The 24,770-nt window shown below is 40.3% G+C and overlaps 1 protein-coding gene across 1 annotated transcript in view; it reads left to right on the forward strand.

Moving 5' to 3' along the window:
• Window positions 1-360: 360 nt before the first annotated feature.
• The window catches only part of SMC3 (structural maintenance of chromosomes 3), a 44,518-nt gene continuing 20,108 nt past the window's right edge, over window positions 361-24,770 (forward strand). The window contains exons 1-13 of the mRNA XM_049790589.1: window positions 361-419; window positions 1,016-1,091; window positions 4,409-4,447; window positions 7,246-7,313; window positions 8,866-8,937; window positions 10,069-10,148; window positions 10,377-10,455; window positions 12,394-12,511; window positions 16,465-16,640; window positions 17,101-17,181; window positions 17,412-17,576; window positions 18,329-18,450; window positions 20,616-20,829. Of these exons, the coding sequence (XP_049646546.1) occupies window positions 405-419; window positions 1,016-1,091; window positions 4,409-4,447; window positions 7,246-7,313; window positions 8,866-8,937; window positions 10,069-10,148; window positions 10,377-10,455; window positions 12,394-12,511; window positions 16,465-16,640; window positions 17,101-17,181; window positions 17,412-17,576; window positions 18,329-18,450; window positions 20,616-20,829 (1,305 nt within the window). The 5' untranslated portion in view covers window positions 361-404. The remainder of the gene's footprint in view (window positions 420-1,015; window positions 1,092-4,408; window positions 4,448-7,245; window positions 7,314-8,865; window positions 8,938-10,068; window positions 10,149-10,376; window positions 10,456-12,393; window positions 12,512-16,464; window positions 16,641-17,100; window positions 17,182-17,411; window positions 17,577-18,328; window positions 18,451-20,615; window positions 20,830-24,770) is intronic.

Here is a 24,770-nt window from a genome sequence, read left to right on the forward strand (position 1 = left end):
GGCGCCGCAGCCTGGGGGGGAGCTGCATAGCCGTAGCGACCCGGCTTTCTCCGCGGGAGGCGAGCCGCTGACCTTGGGGCCGCGGCGGCTTAAGAACTCGACGTCGAACAGAAGCGAGCCGGCAGGGCGGCTCGAGGCGCCTCGCGTTCTGGAAAGAACGAGCCGAGCGTTCTGGGGCCCCCCACGCGGTGAGGGGAGCGCGGCGAATGGTTCGGTCCGCGCGCCGGCCCCGCCTCCCGCGCTCCGCCATCTTGTCGGGCTGCAGGGCGGCGAGCGGTCCGGGGGAGGGTCCGGGCGCGCGGAGCGAACCGAGCCGAGCCGAGCCGAGTCGAGCCGAGCCGACCTGACCGGGCCGCGGCTGCGACTCCCGGGGGCGGCGTGGCCCCGAGCGGAGCCGCGCCACCATGTACATCAAGCAGGTACGGCCGGCCCGTCCCGGTCTTGCCGCCTCCCGGGCCCGCGCGGCTGCTCCCCAGGCCCGAGGGAGCCCCGGCCGCCTCTGCGCCTGGGGTGCTCGTGCGGGCGGGCGCGGCCTGCCCGGGCGCGAGGGGGCCTGGGCGGAGGGGGGAGCCCGGCCCGGGGCCTGGGCGGGCATTCGGGGAGCGGGCCCGGGGACCCCCTCGCGCCTCGGGGTGGCGCCCTCCTGCGCTTCGCCCCTCGCTCCGCCTGTCAAAGGGGCGCCTGCGCCTTTTGCGGAGGCCGCGAGGTGAGGGAGGCGAGGTGTGGGGCGCCGGCTAAGGGCCCACGGAAGCCAAGGGGCGCGTTCGCGTCGGACCCTCCGGGGTTCTCGCCCCCCGGCCTCGCGCCCCGACTGACGTGTCGCCCAGTGCGGCTTTTGGGGTCTTCCCGTCAGACACCCCCACACGCCATCTCCCACACAGAGGAGCCTTTGCGGCCCAGGCCCGCGGAAGCCCGCCCCGCCGGGCGTGGGAAGGGTGGGGAGAAGGGGTGCCCCCCCAAGCCTCCCCGGGCCGCGGTTCACGCCGAGCTGAGCTTGAGCCGGGCTCCCGGGCAGGTGATCATCCAGGGCTTCCGAAGCTACCGGGACCAGACCATCGTGGACCCCTTCAGCTCCAAGCACAACGTCATCGGTGAGTGCAGCGCCTCCGACCCCTTTTCTCCCCTGAACGAGTTGCGTTTTTATTTACGGCTGTGATCGGCCTCACTGATGGGTCAATCGCTCCCAAGACCTCACGGTAGGAAAAGCAGTGGAGAAGGAACAACAGTCCCGCCTCTCAGTCCTAGGAACTGTCAGTCCCGCCTTGGCACTCCTGGCGCCTTGTGAGTGGCCAGTGTTGCCATTCACTTCTAAGCTTCCGTCTGCTGAAGGACCCGCAACAGCATTTAGCGAACTTTTTTCCTGCTACTAGGATGTCACTTGCTAAAAATGACAGCGCTCACTGTTCATTTCAGAGATGCCCCACTCTCTAGTCACTCCTCGCTCCTCCTCCTGCTGCACCAATCTCCCCTTGTGTTTATTTAGTTTTTTGGTTTTGGGGTCACATCCGGCATTGCTCAGGGTTTCCTCCTGGCTTTACACTCAAAAGTCACTCCTGGAAGCTTGGGGGACCGTATATACGGGATGCCGGGATTCGAACCGCCGTTCTTCTGCATGCAAGGCTCCATGCTGTTTCTCTGGCCCCTATCTTCCCTTTTAACGTCTAAGGACAGATTACACAGCTTGATGGGAAGAACTTTGGGGGACAGCAGAATGGGCGTCAGATCCTAGATTTGGCAACTACTTTTTAAAACTTTACCCTCAGAGGGGCTTCAGATTTCTCTCTCCTTTTTTGGAGGGGGGGAGGTGACGCTCTGGGATCGCTCCTGGCTTGGGGACCATATGGGACGTTGGGGGAATTGAACCAAGGTCCATCCTGGGTCAGTCCTGTGCAGAGTAAACTCCCTATCGCTGCGCCACCGCTCCGGCCCCAGATTTCTTATTTTTGTAAAATGGCGAAGAGATGATTGTTTTTCAGGGCTGTTGGGCACCATTAACTGAGTAATGTTGGATCACTCAGTAGCACAATATTCAGTCCATAGACTCTTCAGATCAAAATGTTCATTTTGCTGATAGAGCCAGCAAAAGTATTCTATTTTGGTTTTTTTAATATTTTTTAATTTAAGAAACATGATTATAGTTGGGTTACAATCGCTATTGTTTGCATAGGTCCAGAAAAATATGGGGAAAACAGAAAAAAATCCTTGGCCTGATTACCACAGAAGTTTATTGGCATAAGACCGACTCTGGGTTCCAGGCATACCACTCTGTCCAACCCGAGTCATTCTCCGTGGTCCCGGTGAAACTTTTTCACACTTTAGCTGTTGTTAGTATCAGGTTCTTATATTTAAAGATTCTGGATTCTGTGCATTTCTTTCATCGATGTCAGGCTGATGTGGAGCATCCTCTAGTTTCAACATACCATTAAATGCGGAGCGATCTGCCCTGCAAGCAAGCCAGCAAAAGTATTCTCCAACATTCTGTGGAATTGTTATGTTCTCATTTTCACATACAAGAGGGTAGCTCAGCTCTGCTGCCGAGCTGTAATCCCCAGGCTCTTTATTGGTATTAAAGGTGAGCAGAATGGCTCCAGCATGACCAGACTTTGCAGACCACCATCCCTGTCATGCTCATGTGACAGACTTCTTTGTCCTATATATGTACTAACCTTTTTATGAAGACCCATTCTTGTGATCTTGTCTTATCTATCTAACCCTGATTATTTTTAAAAAGGCCCAATTCCCCAAATAACATATTGGATGGAGTTTAGGCAGCAACATGACTTTGAAGGAAACAATTCTGACTATATTGGAAAAACATACATTTTCTTAAATAAGGAATAAAAATGAGGGCCAGAAAAAATCCTGCCCCGAGTACTCAATTTTCCCCATGAAGAATGAATGAGTTCCTTGAATTGGGTGTGTCATGAGGTAGCTTGGTGGTTCTGGGATTTAATTACAAGTACTTCTGATTTTTATCACCTAGAAAATCCTAGACCAGGAAAAAAATATTAGAAGTTTTTATTTTAGGGCCTGGAGAGATAGTACAGCGGCGTTTGCCTTGCAAGCAGCCAATCCAAGACCAAAGGTGTTGATTTGAATCCCGGTGACCCATATGGTCCACGGTGCCTGCCAGGAGCTATTTCTGAGCAGACAGCCAGGAGTAACCCCTGAGAACCGCCGGGTGTGACCCAAAAAAAACAAAAACAAGAAAAAAAAGTTTTTATTTTAGTTTTTTGGGTGCCCACATACAACTGTGCTTAGGCATTACTCCTAACCCAAAACTCAGGGGTTACTCCTGGAGGGTTCCTGGAACCATATGGGATGGGATGCCAGAAATTTAATACAGGCCAGCCTTATGCTAGGCAAGCACTTTATCTGTTGTGCTATCATTACAGCCTCAAGTTATATGTCTTTAACTTAAATGTGTAGGAGACTGGAGCAGTGTTGAGTGTGCAAGGCCAAGTGTATCACCCAAGTTGGTTTTTAAAAATGACTTAGAGGAAACTTTTTTTTGGGTCACACCCGGCAGCGCTCAAGGGTTACTCCTGGCTCTAAGCTCAGAAATTGCCCCTGGCAGGCACGAGGGAACCATATGGGATGCCGGGATTCGAACCACCGTCTTTTTGCATGGAAGGCAAACACCTTACCTCCATGCTATCTCGCCAGTCCCATAGAGGATTTTTTTTTTAAAGAGGAATTCTGCTTAGACGCTCTATGCTAGGGGAGGCTTCTTACTCTTTCCCCCTCTTTTCTCTTCTTTTATGTAAAATCTTGTCTTATTTCAGAAAAGCAGGGAAGTGACTGAATTGTTTTATACCTCTGTGATTCTATGAGTTTTTGTACATGTATAGAATTGATCATAAAACATTTACTATTTGAATAGTTTGAATTTTGGGGGGGTGGTTTTGGGCCACACCTGGAGGTGCTCCGGGGTTACTCCTGGCTATCTGCTCAGAAATAGCTTCTGGCAGGCACGGTGGACCATATGGGACACCGGAATTCGAACCAACCACCTTAGGTCCTGGATCGGCTGCTTGCAAGGCAAACACCGCTGTGCTATCTCTCTGGGCCCGAATAGTTTGAAATTTTAAATGGTTTATAATTTATAATATAAATGAGTATTTTATTTATAATATAAATAAGTATTTTAGAATTGTATCAGTTTGTAAATCATTAAAATGCTTTATTTTATGCAGTTAAAACTCTTGGGAAATGAATTAGATAGTTTAAAAATAGGTTTGTGAGGTATATAGAACATTGTGTTAATTTGTTGATTATGGCTGTTTACTGTTTCTTTGATACATTGTTTTTATAAATTTTAGAGTACTTATGTGGGAGCAGTTTCTTGGTATTTGCAAAATGTTAGCTTTTAAATGCAAAATAACATGTGCTTTCTAAAATTTTCTAGTGGGCAGAAATGGATCTGGAAAAAGTAATTTTTTTTATGGTAGGTATTTTTTTAAATTCTAAATATATTGCAGTCTCGATAACCTAAGGTATCCTAATAAAAATTGTTTTTCTCAGATTATGTCCTCTTGAAATCTTAGAAATGCTTCCTTATACAGAGTTGTAGTAAAGTGTTAAAGGTTTAGACTAAGTTTTGCTCCATATTTAGTGGTTATGAATCATGTAAGACTGGACAAAATACTTAACCATTCAAATTACTCTTCATTTGAAAATAGAAATATTTGCCCTATATATTTAAGCTTCAGTGGGTATGTTATGTAACATGTAAGGGCTGTAAATGAATTTATATGAATGCAGTGGTATAGTATTGCTTTAGAAAAGGCTGCTTTTGATATAGGATGTTGGGGTGACATTTTGCAGTGCAGTGCTCAAGGTTTTCCTAGTGGAACTTGGGGAACCTTGTAAGGTACTATTATATAGTTGCTCTGGTCCAATAAATTGTATTTTTGTTTCATCTTCTTTTTTTTTATTATTATTATTTTTTTTTAATTTGTTTTTGGGTCACACCTGGCAGTGCTCAGGGGTTACTCCTGGCTCTATGCTCAGAAATTGCTCCTGGCAGGCTCGAGGGATCAGATGGGATGCTGGGATTCGAACCACTGTCCTTCTGCATGCGAGCCAAACGCCTTATCTCCATACTATCTCTCTGGCCCCTTTGCTTCATCATCTTTTTTTTTTTTTTTTTTTTTTTGGGCCACACCCGGTAACGCTCAGGGGTTACTCCTGGCTATGCGCTCAGAAGTCCCTCCTGGCTTGGACCATATGGGACGCCGGGAGTGCTGGTAAGGCAGACACCTTACCTCTAGCGCCACTACGCCGGCCCCTTTGTTTCATCTTCTAAAAATGTTTTATAAGCCTGTCATTTTTGTAAAGACCAAGGGGTATAAAAACTTTATAGACTCATCTGGGAGGTAGTACAGTGGTTAGGGCAAATACTAGGCCTGAGTGCAGTTCCCAAGACCACATGGTTTCCTAAGCATCACTGGATAACTGAAGCCCTAGAGGACCTCAGCACCCCCACCAGCCAGGTTCACCCAGTTACTTGCAGCATCACAGGGCCTGAGTAGCCTCACATCTTCAGACCACTGCACAGAACCACTAGCCCAGTACCAAGAATAGCTATTGGGGTCCCTGGGCCTCCTGACCTCTGCTTGGGTCTTCCATTCTCTATAGACAGTTTCAATTTTGAAATAATCCTTTGAATGAAGATACAATACACTTGAGTAGGAGGTCAGTGCCTCTGTTATCCATTTCTTTAGAATGAAAAGGACATTTTAAGAATATTGAATTGCCCAAGGAGTAGTTTGGCTTTCTCAGAAATTTAAATCTCTTAAAAGTGCTTGAGGCAAAGTGAAATTTAGTTAAGAGCAAATGTTCTGTCCCTTTTTTGTTCACAAGCTTAAAAATGTGCTCTATAACCTGGTAATGATTATAGTTTGGTGATGGTGGGAGAGAATAATTGGATTGGAAGTGAGTGTTTCATATTCTGCACAGGGATGAGTGAGTAGTTTGAATTTATCCCTCAAGTGATTATGCAGACTGCAACTTTTCCTCTGCTGCCACGTAATACTCCTTTTGAACGTCAGGTTTTTTGGTGCTATGGGAACAGAACTATTGCATAAAGAATTCAATTCTGGGGCAGGGTGGTTCATTTCATTGCTGTACAAATTTAGGAATGGTTTGCAGTGTAGTCAGCATAGCACAAGACAGGAATCAAACAAATCTTTTCTTGTTTTTCTTACTGCTTTTTGTTTTGACCAAGTATCCAAATGGATAGTTTTGGATAGTATATTCACATATATTAGTTTGGATAGTTAGTTTTGGATAAGTATCTCCTATTTTGTTAATTATCTTATTTACTGGGTAAAAGCAAATACAGTGTGAATTTGCCGTATTACTGATGAAGAGGTAGGCCTTAGTTCATTTTGTGTTTGTATAATTTAGTGTTTTCTTTCCTTCAGTGCTTCCATTACATTGGGGGGGAGGGCTTATCTAGCAGTGCTCATGTGTATGTGGTGCTCTGATAGAAAACTGCCTCCTGCTCACAAAGTATGCTCTTTAGCTCCTTGAGCTGTCTCTGGTGCCCTCGAAAATGTCTTAGTATTTTCCTTAATGTTATTATTTCCTAGCTGAGTATAGCTGTGTGTAGAACTAGATGGTATCATGTTGAGTGAAGTCAGAAGGACAGGGACAGAAACAGAATGATCTCATCTTTCTCAGATGTGGGATAAGGGATATAAAGAAACAGTAATGGCCAAAGGCGACTTGAGAATTGTTCTGCAAAACTGAGTTTACCTTGGCAGAAGAAGGTGGAGGGAGGCTTGCTGTGGCTGAGAATGGTGGAGGGAAAAGTGGTGTTGAAACATATGCTTGAGACCTCATCATTAACAGTATTGTAAATTGCTCTGCCACAGAAGATTTTAATTAAAAAGTTAGATTAGGGGCCGGAGAGATAGTATGGAGGTATTTACCTTTCATGCAGAAGGTCATTGGTTCGAATTCTGGCATCCCATATGGACCCCCGAGCCTGCCAGGAGCGATTTCTGAGTGTGCAGCCAGGAATAACCCCTGAGTGCTGCTGGGTGTGACCCAAAAACAAAAAAACAAAACAAAACAAAAAAGTTAGGTTACATTTTCTGCTTTTATTTGGTCTGTATGCGATAGGTAATCTGCTTTATTTATTTGATTACCTGGATATATTTAGGAGGCATGGAAAATTAGGAGCAAGATCTAAATCCTGTATTAGATTCCTAATAGTAATGTTTTTTATAATTCTAGCAATTCAGTTTGTTCTCAGTGATGAGTTTAGTCATCTTCGACCAGAACAGAGATTGGCTTTGTTGCACGTGAGTAAGAACCGTCAGTTCAAGTTTTAGATCCTTTGTAAACATGAAATGTCTTATCTCTTATTGTTGTTACCCAGCTATGAATTAGGCCTATTGCTAGATAAAGGCTGAATTTTTAAGACCATAGGATTTTTCCATAGAGAATCTGAATTCCACATAAATTATTAAGCCTCTGATTTGATAATATTCTGGTGGTAGGTTTGCCGAAGGTGTTTGACATTGGGAATTGGAACTTTGAAATTCAGAACCAGAAATCAAAATCGAAAGCATAGCCATTACAAATGAAAGCATATAGAATGTTACTTTTAACCTTTGAAAATCATATTGTAATTGAAAGCATATATTTGTAGTTTTTTATTAAATAAGTCATTTTAGGATAGATTATTAAAGATTATAATAAAATGCAACTTACTCACTGGTTTGAATATGAATTGTAGTTTATTTTAACAACAGCAAGTGACTTTTCTCTGTATTGCAGGGGTGGCGAACAAGTTCGACCAAAGCTAAAATTTTAAACTGTGAGAGTCAGAGAGCCACACCACGCAATGACCTGCCAAAACAGACAAACACTCCCACAAAAGCATATAATTTTAACAATAATCTATTAAACACCTATAGCATTTTGCCATTTTGAGTGAGGGTCAAAATCCTGCAGTGATGGTGAGGGTGTGCTGCGTCCTCCACACTAAGAACTAATGGCCAGATGTGACCCAAAATGTGCCACACGCTGGCCCGTGCAGTTGTTTCCGAGGGATGGGAGACGGGAGGACGCAGCCTGGGGGCGGGACTCCGAGCTCAGAGATCTCTCCTCAGAGGTCCCTCCTCAGAAGCAGCAGAACGAAATCCAAACTTGGCAAAGAGCCACAGTATACAAAATAATGAGAAGAAGCAAAGAGCTGCATTCATTTTGGCCGGGAGCCGTGTGTTCGCCACCCCTGCTGGATTGAAATAGTTTCTCACATTTTTCCTCTTCTAAATTTTAGTTTTTAGCCCTGTAATGATTTCTTATGAAAAATTTTTAGTAATCTCTTTTGATTGTTAATCAGTCATTCTTTATTGTGTTGATTTTCCACATGACATTCTAGAATCTGGAAACTACTTAGACATTCTATATACGTGCAAGGTTTTAAAATGGCTGAAATGTACTGTATATTAATGCACATTTTCATAGATCAAGATTATATAGAACATCTCAACTGTTAAAAGTTTCAATAATTATGATTCCTTTCTTTTTATTAAGTAAAAGCCTCAGTATTTTAGATGTTAATAAATGGAATAATTAGTAGGATCTTGCATTTTAATAAAGGGATTTGCATGCAAAACAAGACTTAAATACATTAAACTGTCATCCCTTGCATGATTTTCAATTTTTATTCAGACTAGAAAGCCATTTTCTTGATAAGTAGCATAGTTATCCTAATTCAAGTGTCTGTTGTTTAGCTAAGAGGAATATATACTACTTGATAGGAATTTTTCTCTCTTATGAATCAGGCTAAACTACAAAGCTTTAAAAAAGAATATAAAAACACCACTGATTTTTCTCATATTTTAGGAGGGTACTGGTCCTCGTGTTATTTCTGCTTTTGTGGAGATTATTTTTGACAATTCGGACAATAGGTTGCCTGTGAGTAACTTTTTCATTGTTAACGTTTAGAATTATATTCATCACAACTGTTTTTTCATGCTTTGAAATGAAATGTTTGTGTAGTTTTACTTAAGCTTTCATAATTTTAGTTTACCTACTTTCCTTTTTGTTCCCCCAATTTTTTTTATTGAAGTATCATTTTCAGTAGTATTAAAGTTTCAGTCTTACGTTGTTACTGCCTCACTTCACCTCCTAGTTCAATATTTCTCCACTGCTGTTTTACTTCCTTCCTTTTTTCCTTCTTCACTCCCTCTTTGCATCAAACTCATATAATCCTTGTCCTACACTCACCCATTGTTTCATCCAGCTTCTTTGTGTTGGCAGTATCTAAATGTTGGTTTTCATTAGCTATCATCTCCTTTGCTTTATTTCTTCTTTTTTTTTTTTGGTTTTTGGTTTTTGGGTCACACCCGGCGGTGCTCAGGGGTTACTCCTGGCTGTCTGCTCAGAAATAGCTCCTGGCAGGCACGGGGGACCATATGGGACACCGGGATTTGAACCAACCACCTTTGGTCCTGGATCGGCTGCTTGCAAGGCAAACGCCGCTGTGCTATCTCTCCAGGCCCTGCTTTATTTCTTTATATTCCACATATGAGTTTGATTGTCCCAATATTTGTCATTCTCATTCTGATTCAGCTTTGCTTAGATGAAAGCTCTAGTTTTATCCATGTTGTAGGGAAATGCAGGATTTCATCTTTTCTTATAGCTGTATACATATTCTCTCTTGAAATAGAACATTCTGCTAAGCAAATAGATTAGTAGGCTACTGTGAAAATGGAATCTTGTTATAAGGATTGAGTATCTGTCTTTCATGGACCATTATCATTTTAAAATAATTTTTAAGTTTGGGACTCTAAAATGACGACTAAAAGATAATTTATTGTTGGGCTGGAGAGATAGCATAGCAGTAGGGCATTTGCCTTGCACATGGCCGACCCAGGACAGATCCGAGTTCCATTCCCAGCATCCCATATGGTCCCCTGATCCTTTCTGGAGTGATTTCTGAGCATAGAGCCAGGAGTAAATGCTGAGTGCTGCCAAGGGTGGCCCAAAACAAACCAACAAACACAAAATACTTTGTTAAATTAACTTCACTTTTCCATTTTTTAGATTGATAAAGAAGAAGTTTCACTTCGAAGAGTTATTGGTGCCAAAAAGGACCAATATTTCTTGGATAAGAAAATGGTCACGTAAGCATTTTCTTTGTATTTTCATTTCTTTACTAAAGAGTATAAATAATTCCATGTTGAAGTATATTTGATTCATTTTCAATAAATCAGTTTGAAAAAAATACAGAATCAAGAAATTGAATATTAGATGGTTCAATAACCATCATGCTACTTAACCCAAGGAGTTAATCTTTTTTTGTTTATAGTTTAATTACTGGATCTAAAGAATTTTTCAATGTTTATCAACAGGAAAAATGATGTGATGAACCTCCTCGAAAGTGCTGGTTTTTCTAGAAGTAATCCTTATTATATTGTTAAACAAGGAAAGGTAAAATTTTATCTTCCTTTTTTTTTGTTTTTGGGCCACATCTGGTGGCACTTAGTCATTAGCTCAGAAATCACTCCTGGCAGACTCTGGGACCATATGGAATGCTGGGGATTGAACCCTGGTTGGCCATGTGCAAGTCAAATGCTCCACTTGTTGTGCTATCACTTTGGTCCCTTATCTTCTTTTTAATAGGGTGTTTTTCTTCCCCTGAGGGTCTTGAGCATTAGATGCTGATGGTGGTTTGATGTGGTACTGAGGGTCTTAGACATTACTTGCCAGAGCACGTTCATCCCATATGAAGGTTGACCATGTCCTCAGTCTTGCAAGGCTGGCCTTTTTAATGTATGTGTTCCTAACATATATTACTGTGCTGGGGGTAGTTTTTGGTTTGTGGACGTTAAGAAAATCATATTGTAGGCATACTTGAATATTATAATGTCTAAGGAAATTGCATTTGAAAAATGGTTTTTGGTGGAGGGTCACCCCCAGAAATGCTCACACTCAAGTCAGCCATGTGCAAAGCAATCACTCTATCCACTGTAATATGACACTGGTCCCTGAAAATAATTTCTAAAATTAATACTTTTTACTTAAGTATTTCACAATTAAAATGTTTACATTATTATCAGAAGAAAGTTTTCATCCACCATGCTACATCCCTTAAATGGTTTATATTTATAGTTGTTAATAGATTGTTATTTCCTCCTTCATAGAACTTAACTTACTAATGTTGGGGGGGGTTCCATCATATTGTGTGTGTGTGTGTGTGTGTGTGTGTGTGTGTGTGTGTCTGCAAGGGGGAAACTTTTAGAATACCCATTTAATTTCACAATATATTTTTTTAGGGTACATGCTGGAAAGTTAGAATTTGGTGACTCAGAAGAATATAGTTTGATTTCTTGGGAGAGGGATCCACACTTAGTGATGATCCATAGGGCTTATTCCTGGTTCTGGACTTTCTTCTGGTTCTGCATTCAGGGGTACAATATGGGGTACATGATTATAAACATATATAAACATAAGTATGTGAAATTCATTCTTATGCTATAAAGTTGCCCAGCACTTAGGTTGTACCAATCTGCATTGTGTATTTTCTGTTTGATTTTGGTAGTTCTGGGAATCAAACCCAGAGCCTAATACATGCAAGTCAGTAAATTCAGGAATTCTCACCTTTGATGTGTATTTCTTATACATTTTAAAATGAGATTTTCGAGGGTTTTGTGTGATTTTTTTTTTTTTTGGCTTATATATTGTATTGGCTAAGAAAGTAGTGGCAGTTATAATTACTTTGATAGTAATTTATAAAGAGTCAGAATCATAAATTAGACTTAATCATAAAATGCCTTGCTATAGTATCACTCTGGCCTCTTGGATTTTTATGTGTTTAAAGTTCAGGTAAGTCAAGAAAATAGGCATGTGGAAAGAATTTTTTTCAATATATAGGTAGAAATTAATAGCATTAGAATAAAAATAAACTTGGAGAATACATTTCATGAATTCATGCTCTGCTAAAAAGCAGTCATATAAATATAGTCTAATGTAAGAATTTTTAAAACCAGACAAATATCTCAAAGGGATGGTAAACATTCCTGGCATGTACCAGGCTGTGGGTTCAATCCCTAGCATGATCCTCTAAGCACCAATTGATAGAGCTACAGAGGTCACCCAAACAGACCACTTAGGGAGGACCCAAGGAAAATAAAGAAAAACCAGAGAGTTATTAAAGAACAATCCTGAGTTGGGGCCAGAGAGATTGTACTGTGGGAAGGGTTCTTGCCATGAACATAGCCAGCCTGGGTTCGATTCCTGGCTTACCATATAGCCCTTCACACACTGTGAGGTATACTTCCTGAGTCCAGAGCCAGGAGGAACTCCTTATTATTGACTGGTGGCTCAAAAAGAAAATTCAGTTTTATGTTAACTTTCTAAAAATTGTAGATCAACCAAATGGCAACAGCACCAGATTCACAGAGACTAAAGCTATTAAGAGAAGTAGCTGGTACTAGAGTATATGATGAGCGAAAAGAAGAGAGCATCTCTTTAATGAAGGAAACAGGTAAGATCATTCTGTATTAATATTTTTGTTGTGAATTAATTTTCATTGTATTATGATAGTTGAAGTTGTATCTGTCAGGAGTACATTGTGTGGCAATTCACGGATGGTAAGAAAAGTAGTTTAAGTTAATTAAGGTTTGGCATCTTCGATAACTGATTTGAATTTTGAAATTTGAAAAGAAGAGCTACTACTGTGAGATAGTAGTACTTTTGTAGGTCAGCTCTTCTGTGCTTGAGTACCCTTCTTATTGCTGGTGAAAATAGCTAATTCTGATGTGTTCCTTAAAATAGTATTTGTTGAAATATCAGTTAACATTGGGTTCTTTGAATTTCTACTAGTATACTTACTATGGAACCCCTACATCATTTTTCACGTATTTTTTTATCGTGAAAAAAATAAATAAAAGCTTCCTCTACATACATCATTTTTCACGTATTTTTTTATCGTGAAAATAAAAGCTTCCTCTACGTCATTTTTCACGTATTTTTTTATCGTGAAAAAAAAATAAAATAAAAGCTTCCTCTTCTGTAAGCTCTTTTTTGATCATAGCTTTTTTTTTATTATTATAGTTGATCAGAGTAGAGGAGCATTCAATATGTTGCAGATGGGATAATAATAAAAATTAAGAATCAGTGCCACCAGGGGGCCGGAGAGATAGCATGGAGGTAAAGCATTTGCCTTGCATGCAGAAGGTTGGTGGTTTGAATCCTGGCATCCCATATGGTCCCCTGAGTCTGTCAGGAACGACTTCTGAGCATAGAGCCAGGAGTAACCCCTGAGCGCTGCCGGATGTGACTCCCCCCAAAAAAATAAAGAATCAGTGCCACCAATATGATTAATAGAGCTTTTATTGTTGTACATTTACTCCAGCTCTGCACATTACTTTTAAAAGAAAGTGAGCAAAAGACCCTAGAACATATGTTAAAATAGTGCAAGGCAAACTCCTGTCCCTTTCTGATCCCCAAAGAAATAATGCTATAGTTCTTTTTTTTGTAGATGTTAATGATAATTTTATGTAAGCACCATGGTTACAAACATGTTCTTAGTTGGGTTTCAGTCATAGAATGTACACCCCCTTTCACAAACAGTGCCATGCGTTAATGTTTTTCTTGTGTCTGTTTCACTTCTAATTTCAGTGCATTATGTTCTGAGAAGGTAGTTCGTACAATTTCTATTTTCTTGATTTTATAGAAGATATGTTTTATGGGTTAGCATGTGTTCTATCCTCGAGAATGACCTGTGTTCATTGCAGAAGAATGTATCTCAGTTTTATGGGGATGGAGAGCCATATATATATATAATCTGTTAAACTGCTCTCTTCCATTTCTTTCTTCAGAGCCAGTATCTTCTTGTTAGTTTTTAGCCTGATTGACTGATTAAGAGGTGGCAAAGTGATGTTGAAGTCTACTATTATTGTGTTGCTATTGATTCTTTCTTCAAATTTGTCAGCAATTGTTTGAAATATGTTTCTGGTCCCTCATTGGGTGCATATATGTTTAGGAGTGTGAGTTCTTCCAGTTGCACATATTCCTTGATTAATAAAAAATGATCATCGCTGTTCCTTATAACCTTTTGTTTTGTTTTGTTTTGGGTCACACCCAGCAGCATTCAGGGGTTTACTTACTCCTGGCTCAGAAATCGTTCCTGGCAGGCTTGGGGGACCATATGGGATGCCAGGATTCGAACCACTGTCCGTCCTGGATTGGCTGCGTGCAAGGCAAAATCCCCACCGCTGTGCTATATCTCTGGCCCCAGGATGTCTTTTGTTTTTGGTTTTTGGGTCACACCCGGCAATACTCAGAGGTTCCTCCTGACTCTATGCTCAGAAATTGCTCCTGACAGGCTTGGGGGACCATATGGGGTGCCGGGATTCGAACCACCTTCCTTCTGCATGCAAGGCAAACGCTCTACCTCCATTCTATCTCTGGCCCCTCCTAATAACCTTTTTAAGTCTAAAGCCTGTGTCATCTGATGTTAGTATGGCCACATCAGGCTTTTTGTTTTGTTTTGTTTTGTTTTTAATTTTGTTTTGTTTTGCGCTCAGAAGTCACTCCTGGCTTGGGGGACCATATGGGATGTCAGGGATCGAACCGCGGACACCTTACCTCTAGCGCCACCAGCTGGCCCTTGTTTTTGATTTTGGACCATGGGTGCCGCTCAGGGGTTACTTCTGGCTATGTGCTCAGAAATCACCCCTGGCTTGGGGGACCATATGGGACACTGGAGGATTGCCTGCAAATCAAACACCTTACTACTTGCACCACCACTCTGGCCCCACACCAGGCTTTTTAAGGGTGTTGCTTGCTTCAGTGATTGTTCTCCAACCTTTGGCTTTGAATCTATATTTGTTCTGACTATTCAGATATGTTTCAGTCCATTGATGTTGAGAAAGATAATTGTCTTGGTATTTAGTGTCATCTTTTTGTAGGAGTTTAGTGTGTCTGTTGGTCTGTCTTGTCTATCAAGTAGACCTTTCAGTTCATCTTTTAAGGTTGGTTTTAAGTCTGTAAAGTTTCTGAAGTGTTGTTTTTCTGTGAAGCTGTATATCAGTGGTCCTCAAACTATGGTCCATGGGCCACATATTGTATTTGTATCTGTTTTGTTTCTTCATTGCAAAATAAGATATATGCAGTGTGCATAAGAATTCGTTCATAAGTTTTGTTTTTACTATAGTCAGACCCTCCAATGGTCTGAGGGACAGTGAACTGGCCCCCTGTTTAAAAAGTTTGAGGACCCCTGCTGTATATCCTTCCTTCAAACCTCAATGAAAATCTGGCTGGATAAAGTACTCTTGGTGAAGCATCCATTTAGTTGAGTTTTGTCACTGCCTTTGTTTTTGTTTTTGCTTTTTTTTTTTTGGGCGGGGGCACACCTGGTGATGCTCAGGGTTTACTCCTGGCTATGCGCTCAGAAATAGCTCCTGGCTTGGGGGACCATATGGGACGCCAGGGGATCTAACCGCAGTTCAGTTCGTCCTAGGCTAGCATGGGCAAGGCAGAAGCCTTACCACTTGCTCCACCGCTTCAGCTCCTTGTCATGCCTTTGGGCCTTGAGGGTTGCTTAAGACAATCTGCTATAAGTCTCTAAGGAATATGCTCCTTTGTATGTACTTTCCTTTTTGATCTTGCTTCCTTCAATATTCTATCTCTGTCTGTGGTATTCATCATTGTGACTTGGATGTGTGTTGGGGTGATTTTCTTTGGATCTCTTTTGGCTGATATTCTTTGGGCATGCAGAATTTGGTTGCATGCACTCTTTAGCTCTGGGAGTTTCTCTGCAATGATGTCCGTGACTGTTGATTTTTCATGGAGATTTTCTTTCTGGGTCTCTGGGACTCCAGTAATTCTCAATGTTTCTGTTGAGTTTATTAAAGACTTCTTTGTTGTCCAGTCACATTCTTTGAGGATTTTTTTCCATTGTCTGATCATTTGTTCTTTCCCAATTTCTTCTGTTATGTGGATTGTTACGCATCTCATCTTCCAGTTCACTGATTCTGTCTTCAACCATTGTTACTCTGTTGGAGAGGCTTTCCAATGAGGTTTTCATTTCGCCTACAAAGCTTTTTAGTTCTGTTATTTTAGTTTGAAGATTTCTCATTTCTACATTCATATCCTCTTGATTCTTATTTGTGGTTGTTTGGTTTGTTCCATGGTTCATTTGAGTTCTTTGAACATTATCTAGATTTCCTCTCTAAAGTCTATTGGAGAGGTTATGTATGTGGTCTGCACTTGCTGGACATACAGAGCTACCATCATCATTCTCTAAGCCTGTGATGTTCTGTGTTGTTTTCACATTGTGTCCTTTGCAGTATAGTGTTTTCTATGTGTTGTGCTAGGGTTCATTAACTCAGAAATAATGCTATAGTTCTTAAGTTCAACTCTTAGGTATTTTAGAAGTGATTTTATGATATGAAAATTGTATTTAGCTCCCTCCTTTTCTTTTTTTTCTTAAAGAGGGCAAACGGGAAAAAATTAATGAGTTATTAAAATATATTGAAGAGCGATTACATACTTTAGAGGAAGAAAAGGAAGAACTAGCTCAATATCAAAAGTGGGATAAAATGAGACGAGCTCTTGAATATACCATTTACAATCAGGAACTTAATGAGACTCGTGCTAAACTTGATGAGGTAAAATAATTGACTTTTGTTACTTAAAATCTTATTTTTCATTTGTGAATGTTAAAATCATGCTGCATTTATATTTTGAATAATTTTCAATGCTTTTAAAAAATGAAATCTAAATTTTAAAGATCTTAATAAATTAGAAATTTTCTTTTGATTACTTAAAAATATTGCCCGGATTCGTGTGCTTCTATAGATGTGTCTGAAATATAAATAGGTGATGTGGTGCCAGCCTGACCAAGATGAGATGAAAGGCACTGATAAGTTTCCTATTTTATCGTTAATATTGCTAAACATTTTGTATAAAATTTTGTTTTTAATATTGCATAAAACTAAAGACTTAATGTAAACCATGAAACTTTTGTAAGAACTTAAATGACATAGCAGACATTAAAAAACCTTCCCTAAATGTTTTGGATATTAAATACAAATTGTGTTAGGAATCATAGTTTGTTTCTCTTTTCAGCTGTCAGCTAAGCGAGAGACTAGTGGAGAAAAATCCAGACAATTAAGAGATGCCCAGCAGGATGCAAGAGATAAAATGGAGGTAATGTTACAAAGTCTAGGTTTAGGCTGATACTTTTTTTTAACCACAGTAAACTCTTTTGTAACAGAATTATGCAATGGTCACTCCAACAAGGTGCCACTGTAATTGAGTATTAAAAAGAGAGCAGTATTGAAATTGTAAATGAAGGACAGACAACATTAATAGCCTCAGAACTCTCCTCTTGTACTTAAAACTGCTTGACTAATTTCTTTGTTATTTCTTGAAAATAGGATATTGAACGCCAAGTCAGAGAACTGAAAACAAAAATTTCCGCTATGAAAGAAGAGAAAGAGCAGCTCAGTGCTGAAAGACAAGAACAAATTAAGCAGAGGACTAAGCTAGAGCTAAAAGCCAAGGATTTACAGGATGAATTGGCAGGCAATAGTGAACAAAGGGTAAGTTTAAACTGCTGAAAAATAACAGTACAAGTGAGAAGAAACTACAAAAAGATAGTTCTATTACTAGGATGCATGCTTGAATTTGGAGTGTTTAGGAAGGGTTCTCTCCACCGATACTGAGGCCCATCAAGGCTATATCCATCGGTGCTTAGGCCATGTGGTTTCAAGGATTAAACTGGGGCCTGTCCAGGCCTGCCATATAGTCCAGTATGTTGAGCTGCTGTCCAGAAATTTTTTGTAATTTGATACTTCAAAATAATTTACTCTCAGTATGCCCAGAGGCAGTAGAGGGGGTAAGGTGCTTGCCTTGCATTCCTGCAACTCTGATTCTGATCCCCCAGTATTGTTCATATGTTCCCATGACGACAGTTGTAGGTTGACCAAAAGGACTCTTCCCAAATAATAATTTGCAGTCAAGGAATAATTCTTCGTTTTCTGTTTTGCATTACAGATTTATTTATTTATTTTTGGTTTTTGGGTCACACCCAGCAGCACTCAGGGGCTACTCCTGGCTCTGTGCTCAGAAATCACCACCAGCAGGCTTGGGGGACCATATGGGATGCTGGGGTTCGAACCACCGTCCTTCTGTATGCAAGGCAAACACTTTATCTCCATGCTATCTCTCCAGCCCCATTACAGATTTATTTTTCCATTAACGATTTTATGCTGTTTTTGTCAACTAAAGCAAAAATTACACGTTGTATTTTACATGCTTTATTTTATTTATTTATTTATTGTTATATTTACAGAAACGTCTATTAAAAGAGAGGCAAAAACTGCTTGAAAAAATAGAAGAAAAGCAGAAAGAACTGGCAGAAACAGAACCTAAATTCAACAGTGTGAAAGAAAAAGAAGAGCGAGGAATTGCTAGGTTTGAAAATTTTCCACAAGAATTTCACTTTCAAATTTATACATTGTTTCTATATAGCAGCATTTTTCAACTGTATGATCCCCAGTGGGCCCCTAGGATAGTCCAAGAGAGCCACAGGTGAAAATCATTTATGTAAATGGGGGACAATCATAAAGACAGAAAGAGGTCCAGAAAAGATTGAGAAGGCATATTGAGAGTATAGCGATGTATCATCTGTATGGTCCCAAGCACTGCCTTCAGTGACCCTGTTAGCCCCAAATGCCACAAGGTAGTAGTACATCATCTCCCAAAGTCTCCTATCTTTCCCCCAACTCTTGGGTATAGCCCCTGTGAAAAAGAAAGTTAAAAGAGAGCTAGTATAGGGGTAAAAGTGTTTGTCTTACAGGGCTCCAGTCTTTAAGACATTTAATCTCCATCACCAATATGGTCTCTTAACACTTCTAGGTATAGTCCCTGAATACCACTAGATGTGCCCCCCCAAAACCAAATTTAATAATTTTTAAATGAGTTAACAAGGCACAATAAGTTCTGAGATTTAAATACTCATTTCAAAGTAAAAACCAATAATTTTAAGCAGCTACTATTGTCTAGGTATAATTATATACATTTTGCTTTTATTTTTATCTACTCAATAAATAACTTATGGAGAGCCGTATTCTTCCCATTTAAATTTGACACATTTGATTTTGTACTAGGTAAAAAAAAAAAAAAAAAAAAACCTTGGTAATATAATAGGTAGATGCTATAGGACAGTGATGACTAACCTTTTTGAGCCCGTGTGCCGCACAAAACCAAAGAATTTCCTTAAAAGTGCCAGCATGTCACTTAAACCTTCATAACAAGATTGTAATGTCTAAAAACTACGTGGCATGTGCCGCATATCTTAATTGCAGACCTTCCCGCATGCCAGCTGCAAGGCTTTCTCGTGCCACCGCTGGCTGCGTGTCATAGGTTCGCCACTGCAGCTATAGGACTTTGTAAACCTTGTATATTTGGTATTTTTTAATTCAATGCCACTTCAACATGTACACATTTTAGTATCTGTACATTAGAATTTGCCAGCATTTGACAATTTTCTGAGACAATATGTTATGTTTTATGTCATGAATCATCATTTACTCATTTATTTTTTTGGGTTTTTTTGGCCTCACTAAGTGGCGCTCATGGATTACTCCTGGTTCTGCACTCAGAATTTGCTCCTGGCTCGGAGGGGACCATATGAAATGCTGGGAACTGAACCTGGGTCTGTCTCAGGTTGGCCTCATGCAACACACACTCCCTGCCAGTGTGCTGTCACTCTGGCCCCATCATTTGCTCATTTAAAAGATTTTTTTTTTTTTGTATTATGGAATCATTTATGAATTCTGGGTTTTAATATTGATAGTATATATTGTAAATATTTTATTTCTTTTGCCTTCTAGTGTTTATAGTATATTATAAGGATTTTAACGTGTGTAGGTAAAGGTAATTGGAATATTTTTGAGAATTTAAATTGGTTACTAGAACTATCTTGATTTACAGACAATTTGAGCTCTGTAGTGAACATGTGTGCCTAAAATCCTTAGGTATGGGCTGATTCACTTGACTTGAACTCTCATTATAAGGTTAGTTAGAACAGTTATGCAGGGGTCCTCAAACTTTTTAAACAGGGGCCAGTTCACTGTCCTTCAGACTGTTGGAGGGCCAGATTATAGTAAAAACAAAGATTATGAACAAATTTCTATGCACACTGCATATATCTTATTTAGAAGTGAAGAAACAAAATGGGAATAAATACAATATGTGGCCCACGGGCCATAGTTTGAAGACCCCTGGAAAAGTGGGTAGGGTGCTTGTCTTGCACTTGGCCCACCCAGTTTCAATCCCAGGATCCAATATGGTCCCTGACCTTGCTGCCGGGAGGAGTGATTCCTGAGAGCAGAACCAGGAGTAACCCCTGAATATCATTAGTGTGGTTCAACCCTACCCCCTTTAAAAAAATTTACAAATTTAAGTGAATATTACAATAAACCAATTCAAGGTACTCTGCAGTTAAAAGAGTTCTGTTTTTGTTTTTTATTTTACAGAATTTTGTTGTATCTATTCTTCATTGTGTCTATTCTTGATGCATTGATTATAGTAATCGTGATTATTTACTATTCATTTCAATATGCTGTTTGGTGTAGATTGGCTCAAGCTACCCAAGAAAGAACAGACCTTTATGCCAAACAAGGTCGTGGAAGCCAGTTTACTTCAAAAGAAGAAAGGGATAAGTGGATTAAAAAGGAACTGAAGTCTTTAGATCAGGCTATTAATGACAAGAAAAGACAGATTGCTGCTATACATAAGGATTTGGAAGACACTGAAGCAAATAAAGAAAAAAATCTGGAACAGTACAATGTAAGACCTTTAGTTTATTTGAGATTGAACTACACCCAGCAGTACTCAGTTTCCTCCTATCTCTGTGCTCAGGTGTTGCTCTTAGGGGTGCTCTGGGCGCCATAGCATGCAGTAGTGAGCACTGAACCAAGGTCAGCTGCGTACAGTGCAGGCTCCTTATCCCCTGTGACATACCCCCAATTACTTTTTTTTTTGGTTTTTGGGTAACACCCGGCAGTGCTCAGGGGTTACTCCTGGCTCTATGCTCAGAAATCTCCTGGCAGGCTCGGGGGACCATATGGGATGTCGGAATTTGAACCACCGTCTTTCTGCATGCAAGGCAAATGCCCTACCTCCATGCTATCTCTCCAGCCTCCTCAATTACTTTTTTACATAAGAACTTTTCTATAGCTGCTTTGTTTAAATCTCAAAAATTGTTAACATAGTTTGTTGATGTGTGAAGTTTTATTTTTAGCCAGTTTACATGCCACTCTTAAAATACGAAAGGTGAGAACTTATTTAGAAAGGCCTATTACAACATAATATTGTATGATAGTTCTTCCTCTTTACGGGTATTTTTATATTCTGGAAAATGTAGTTAAAATTTTTTTAAGTATTTTTATGAATTGGTAGTATGCATGTGAACTATTTGTTAATCTTTGGGGTTTTGGGCCATAACTGGCATATTCTTGACAGGACTTGGGGATTGAGCCAGGGTTGGCCACATTCCAGGCAGTGCCTAACCTCCTCCTGTACTATATTCCTGGCCTCAACCCTTAATGTTAGTATGGTACATCATATGTATGTATGATGGTACTACATCATAGTAGAACATAATTTTATAAATATTTTTTCTTCCTTGTATTTAACATTTTGTCTGTATCATTGCAAATATAACTTATTACTTGAAACAAGTGACATGTGAAGGCCAGGGAGATAGCTCAAAGGACTAGAACATTTTTCAGATGAATTAAACATTATTCTTATACATGTCTAAGCTGTATTTTGTTTGTTTTTTTGGCCACACCCAGTGGCACTGTGATTACTCCTGGCAGGTTTGGGGGACCATATGGGATGCTGGGGATCTCACCTGGGTCAGCTTCATGCAAGGCTAACTCCTTACCCACTGTACTGCCCCTAAGCTGTATTTCTTTAAAAATTCACAAATAATTGTGTTTACTCATTCTGGGGGTGCCTCACCCGAGATGGTGCCTGTTCTCCATCTTGGGAATTTGCTGCTCTACTTGAAATGTGTATATGGTGAGTTCTCTGCCTGGAGGAGCTCAAACTCTTGAATGCAGAACTTATTTTCACTCATTTTCCAAATAAACTTTTTTTTTTGGAGGCTGTGCCCAGAGTACTCAAGGTTTACTCCTGATTCTGTGCTCAGGAATAACTTCTGGTAGGCCTTTGGATCATATAGGGTACTGGGGATCAAACCCAGATTGGTTGTTTACAAGGCAATCTCCCTGTCTGCTGTACTGAAGCTGAGGCTTTACCTTTGGCATCAAAATGGGTTCTGAAGGTGAAACTGCTTCTTTAGAGTCAAAAGAGATTTTATAATTCTAATTGTATTATGCAAAAAATTATACTTCTTTGTGTATCCTGAATGCCTTATATACATGTCTGTAGGAAATATGAAAATTATTCACTACAATTTTTTGAAGATTTATAAATATTTTCTTTTATAGAAATACTAAGATTTTGATCATTTTGAGTAAGCTTGATTTTTGGGGTTTTTCCTGGCTCCATGCTCAGAAATTGCTCCTGGCAGGCACGGGGGACCATATGGGACTCAGGGATTCGAACCAATGACCTGTGCTCAGGAATAATGAAAGGTAAACGCCTTACCTCCATGCTATCTCTCCGGCCCGGGAGCTTGATTTTTATCAGCGGTTCAAAAGCACTGAAATTTTTTGAGTTAGCTTTTTTTTTTTTTTAACTTTAATTTTTGTAGTAACCAGGGATTAAGCACTTTTATGTAATAGTCACATACACCAGGGAAATTGCATGTTTGGATTAGTGTCAGGGATTATAGTGGCAGGACTTCTAGTATTACTTAGCATGTGGGGTAGTGCCAGGAATTGGCACCACATGGCAGTTCAGCACTGAGACACATCTTCTGGCTCCCAAGAGTAACTCAGCAGAATTGAGATAGGCCTGCGGGACTGTGGCCGGCCTTCAAATATCGCAGTATTTGTGATTATTCGCTTACTGAATAATCGCAATAAAAATTGCATTAGTAAGAAAAAAATAACATTAAACATTCGCATACCCCCAGCAGTTTCGTTTCCGGTATGCAAATGTTTAATGCAATTTTTTTCTTACTAATGCAATTTTTTATTGCAAATATCCAGTAAGCGAATAATCGTGAATACTTTGCGCCTAGCACAGACGTCATTTCCACTGCTCCTGCCCACTGTCCCTTGCATTATCGGAGGCCTAAGGGAGAGAAGGGAGAGAAGTTTGTTACAGAATTAGATTTCGTTATACCTTCATCATGACTTCATCAAAGCCTACAGTGAAGAGAAAGATTGATGACCAGCACAGACAATTTCAGGAAAAGTGGGAGACGCAGTATTTCTTTGTTGAGCACAGGGGCATCCCCACATGTCTTATTTGCTCAGAGAAAGTTGCAGTGCACAAGGAATACAACTTGAAACGCCATTATTCAACTAAATATGCTGAGGAATGTGCAAAATATCAAGGAAATGAGAGAGCCAAGCGGGTTGCCAGTCTTAAAGCATGTTTAATGAGGCAACAAGATTTCTTCAAGAAAGCAACCAAAGAGAATGTTGCATCAGTCGAAGCTAGTTACATGGTTAGTGAGATGATTGCTGAGGCAGGGAAACTATTCACAGAAGGAGAGTTTGTTAAAAAATACATGTTACAGGCTGCAAGTATTATCTGTCCGGAAAAGAAAGGTCAGTTTAGCAAAATCAGCCTTTCTGCCAACACTGGCAGAGCGCATTTCTGACATGTCAGGTGACATTTATTATCAGTTGTATGAGAAAGCCAAATGTTTTGATGCATACTCAGTTGCTCTTGACGAGGGCACAGATATAACACACTGTGCAGCTCACAATTGATGTCTGTGGTGTTGATTGCAATTTTGAATTGCCAGAGGAGCTGCTCACAATAATTCCAATGCATGGTCAGACCACCGCTAATGAGATATTTCGGCATCTGTGTGATGCCATTGAGAATGCAGGTTTGCCATGGAAGAGGTTTGTTGGAATAATAACCGACGGAACGCCATAGATTAGGGAGGAAAAATGGACCGGTGGCACTTGTTCAAAAAAAAACTTGAAGAGGAGGGTGAAGAGAAGGCCATTGCTCTTCACTGCATTATTCATCAGCAGGCCCTTTGCAGTAAATACCTGCCGTGTGACAATGTGATGTCTGTTGTTGTGAAATGCATCAACTAAATCAGATTCAGGGGCTTAAAGCACAGAAGGTTCCATGCTTTTTTAGAGGAAATGGAGCCTGACTATGGAGATGTGCTCTATTTCACCGAAGTACATTGGCTCATCAGGGGAAATGTCCTGAAAAGATTTTTTGAGTTGAGAGAAGTGAAAGCCTTCATGGAGAAGGATGGGAATGCTGTTTCTGAGTTGAGTGATCCCAAATGGCTCATGGACTTAGCTTTTCTTGTTGACATCACAAATTAGCTGAATGTACTAAAAAGATGTTACAAGGCCCGGGGTAGCTTATCAGTGCTGCCTATGACAACGTGAACACATTCTCCACAAAACTTGTGTTATGGAAATTCTAGCTCTCTCAGACAAACCTTTGCCATTTCCTAACGTGCAAGGAACTTGTGGATGCAGGCATACCATTCAGTGGTGAGAAATATGTTGATGCTATTTTTAAACTAGAGAAGGAATTTGATCACAGATTTGCAGATTTCAAAAAGCACAGAGCCACTTTCCAAATTTTTGTGGACACCTTTTCCTTTGATG

Source organism: Suncus etruscus, chromosome 17 (assembly GCF_024139225.1).
Source record: "Suncus etruscus isolate mSunEtr1 chromosome 17, mSunEtr1.pri.cur, whole genome shotgun sequence".
In the NCBI taxonomy this organism is placed as follows: Eukaryota; Metazoa; Chordata; class Mammalia; order Eulipotyphla; family Soricidae; genus Suncus; species Suncus etruscus.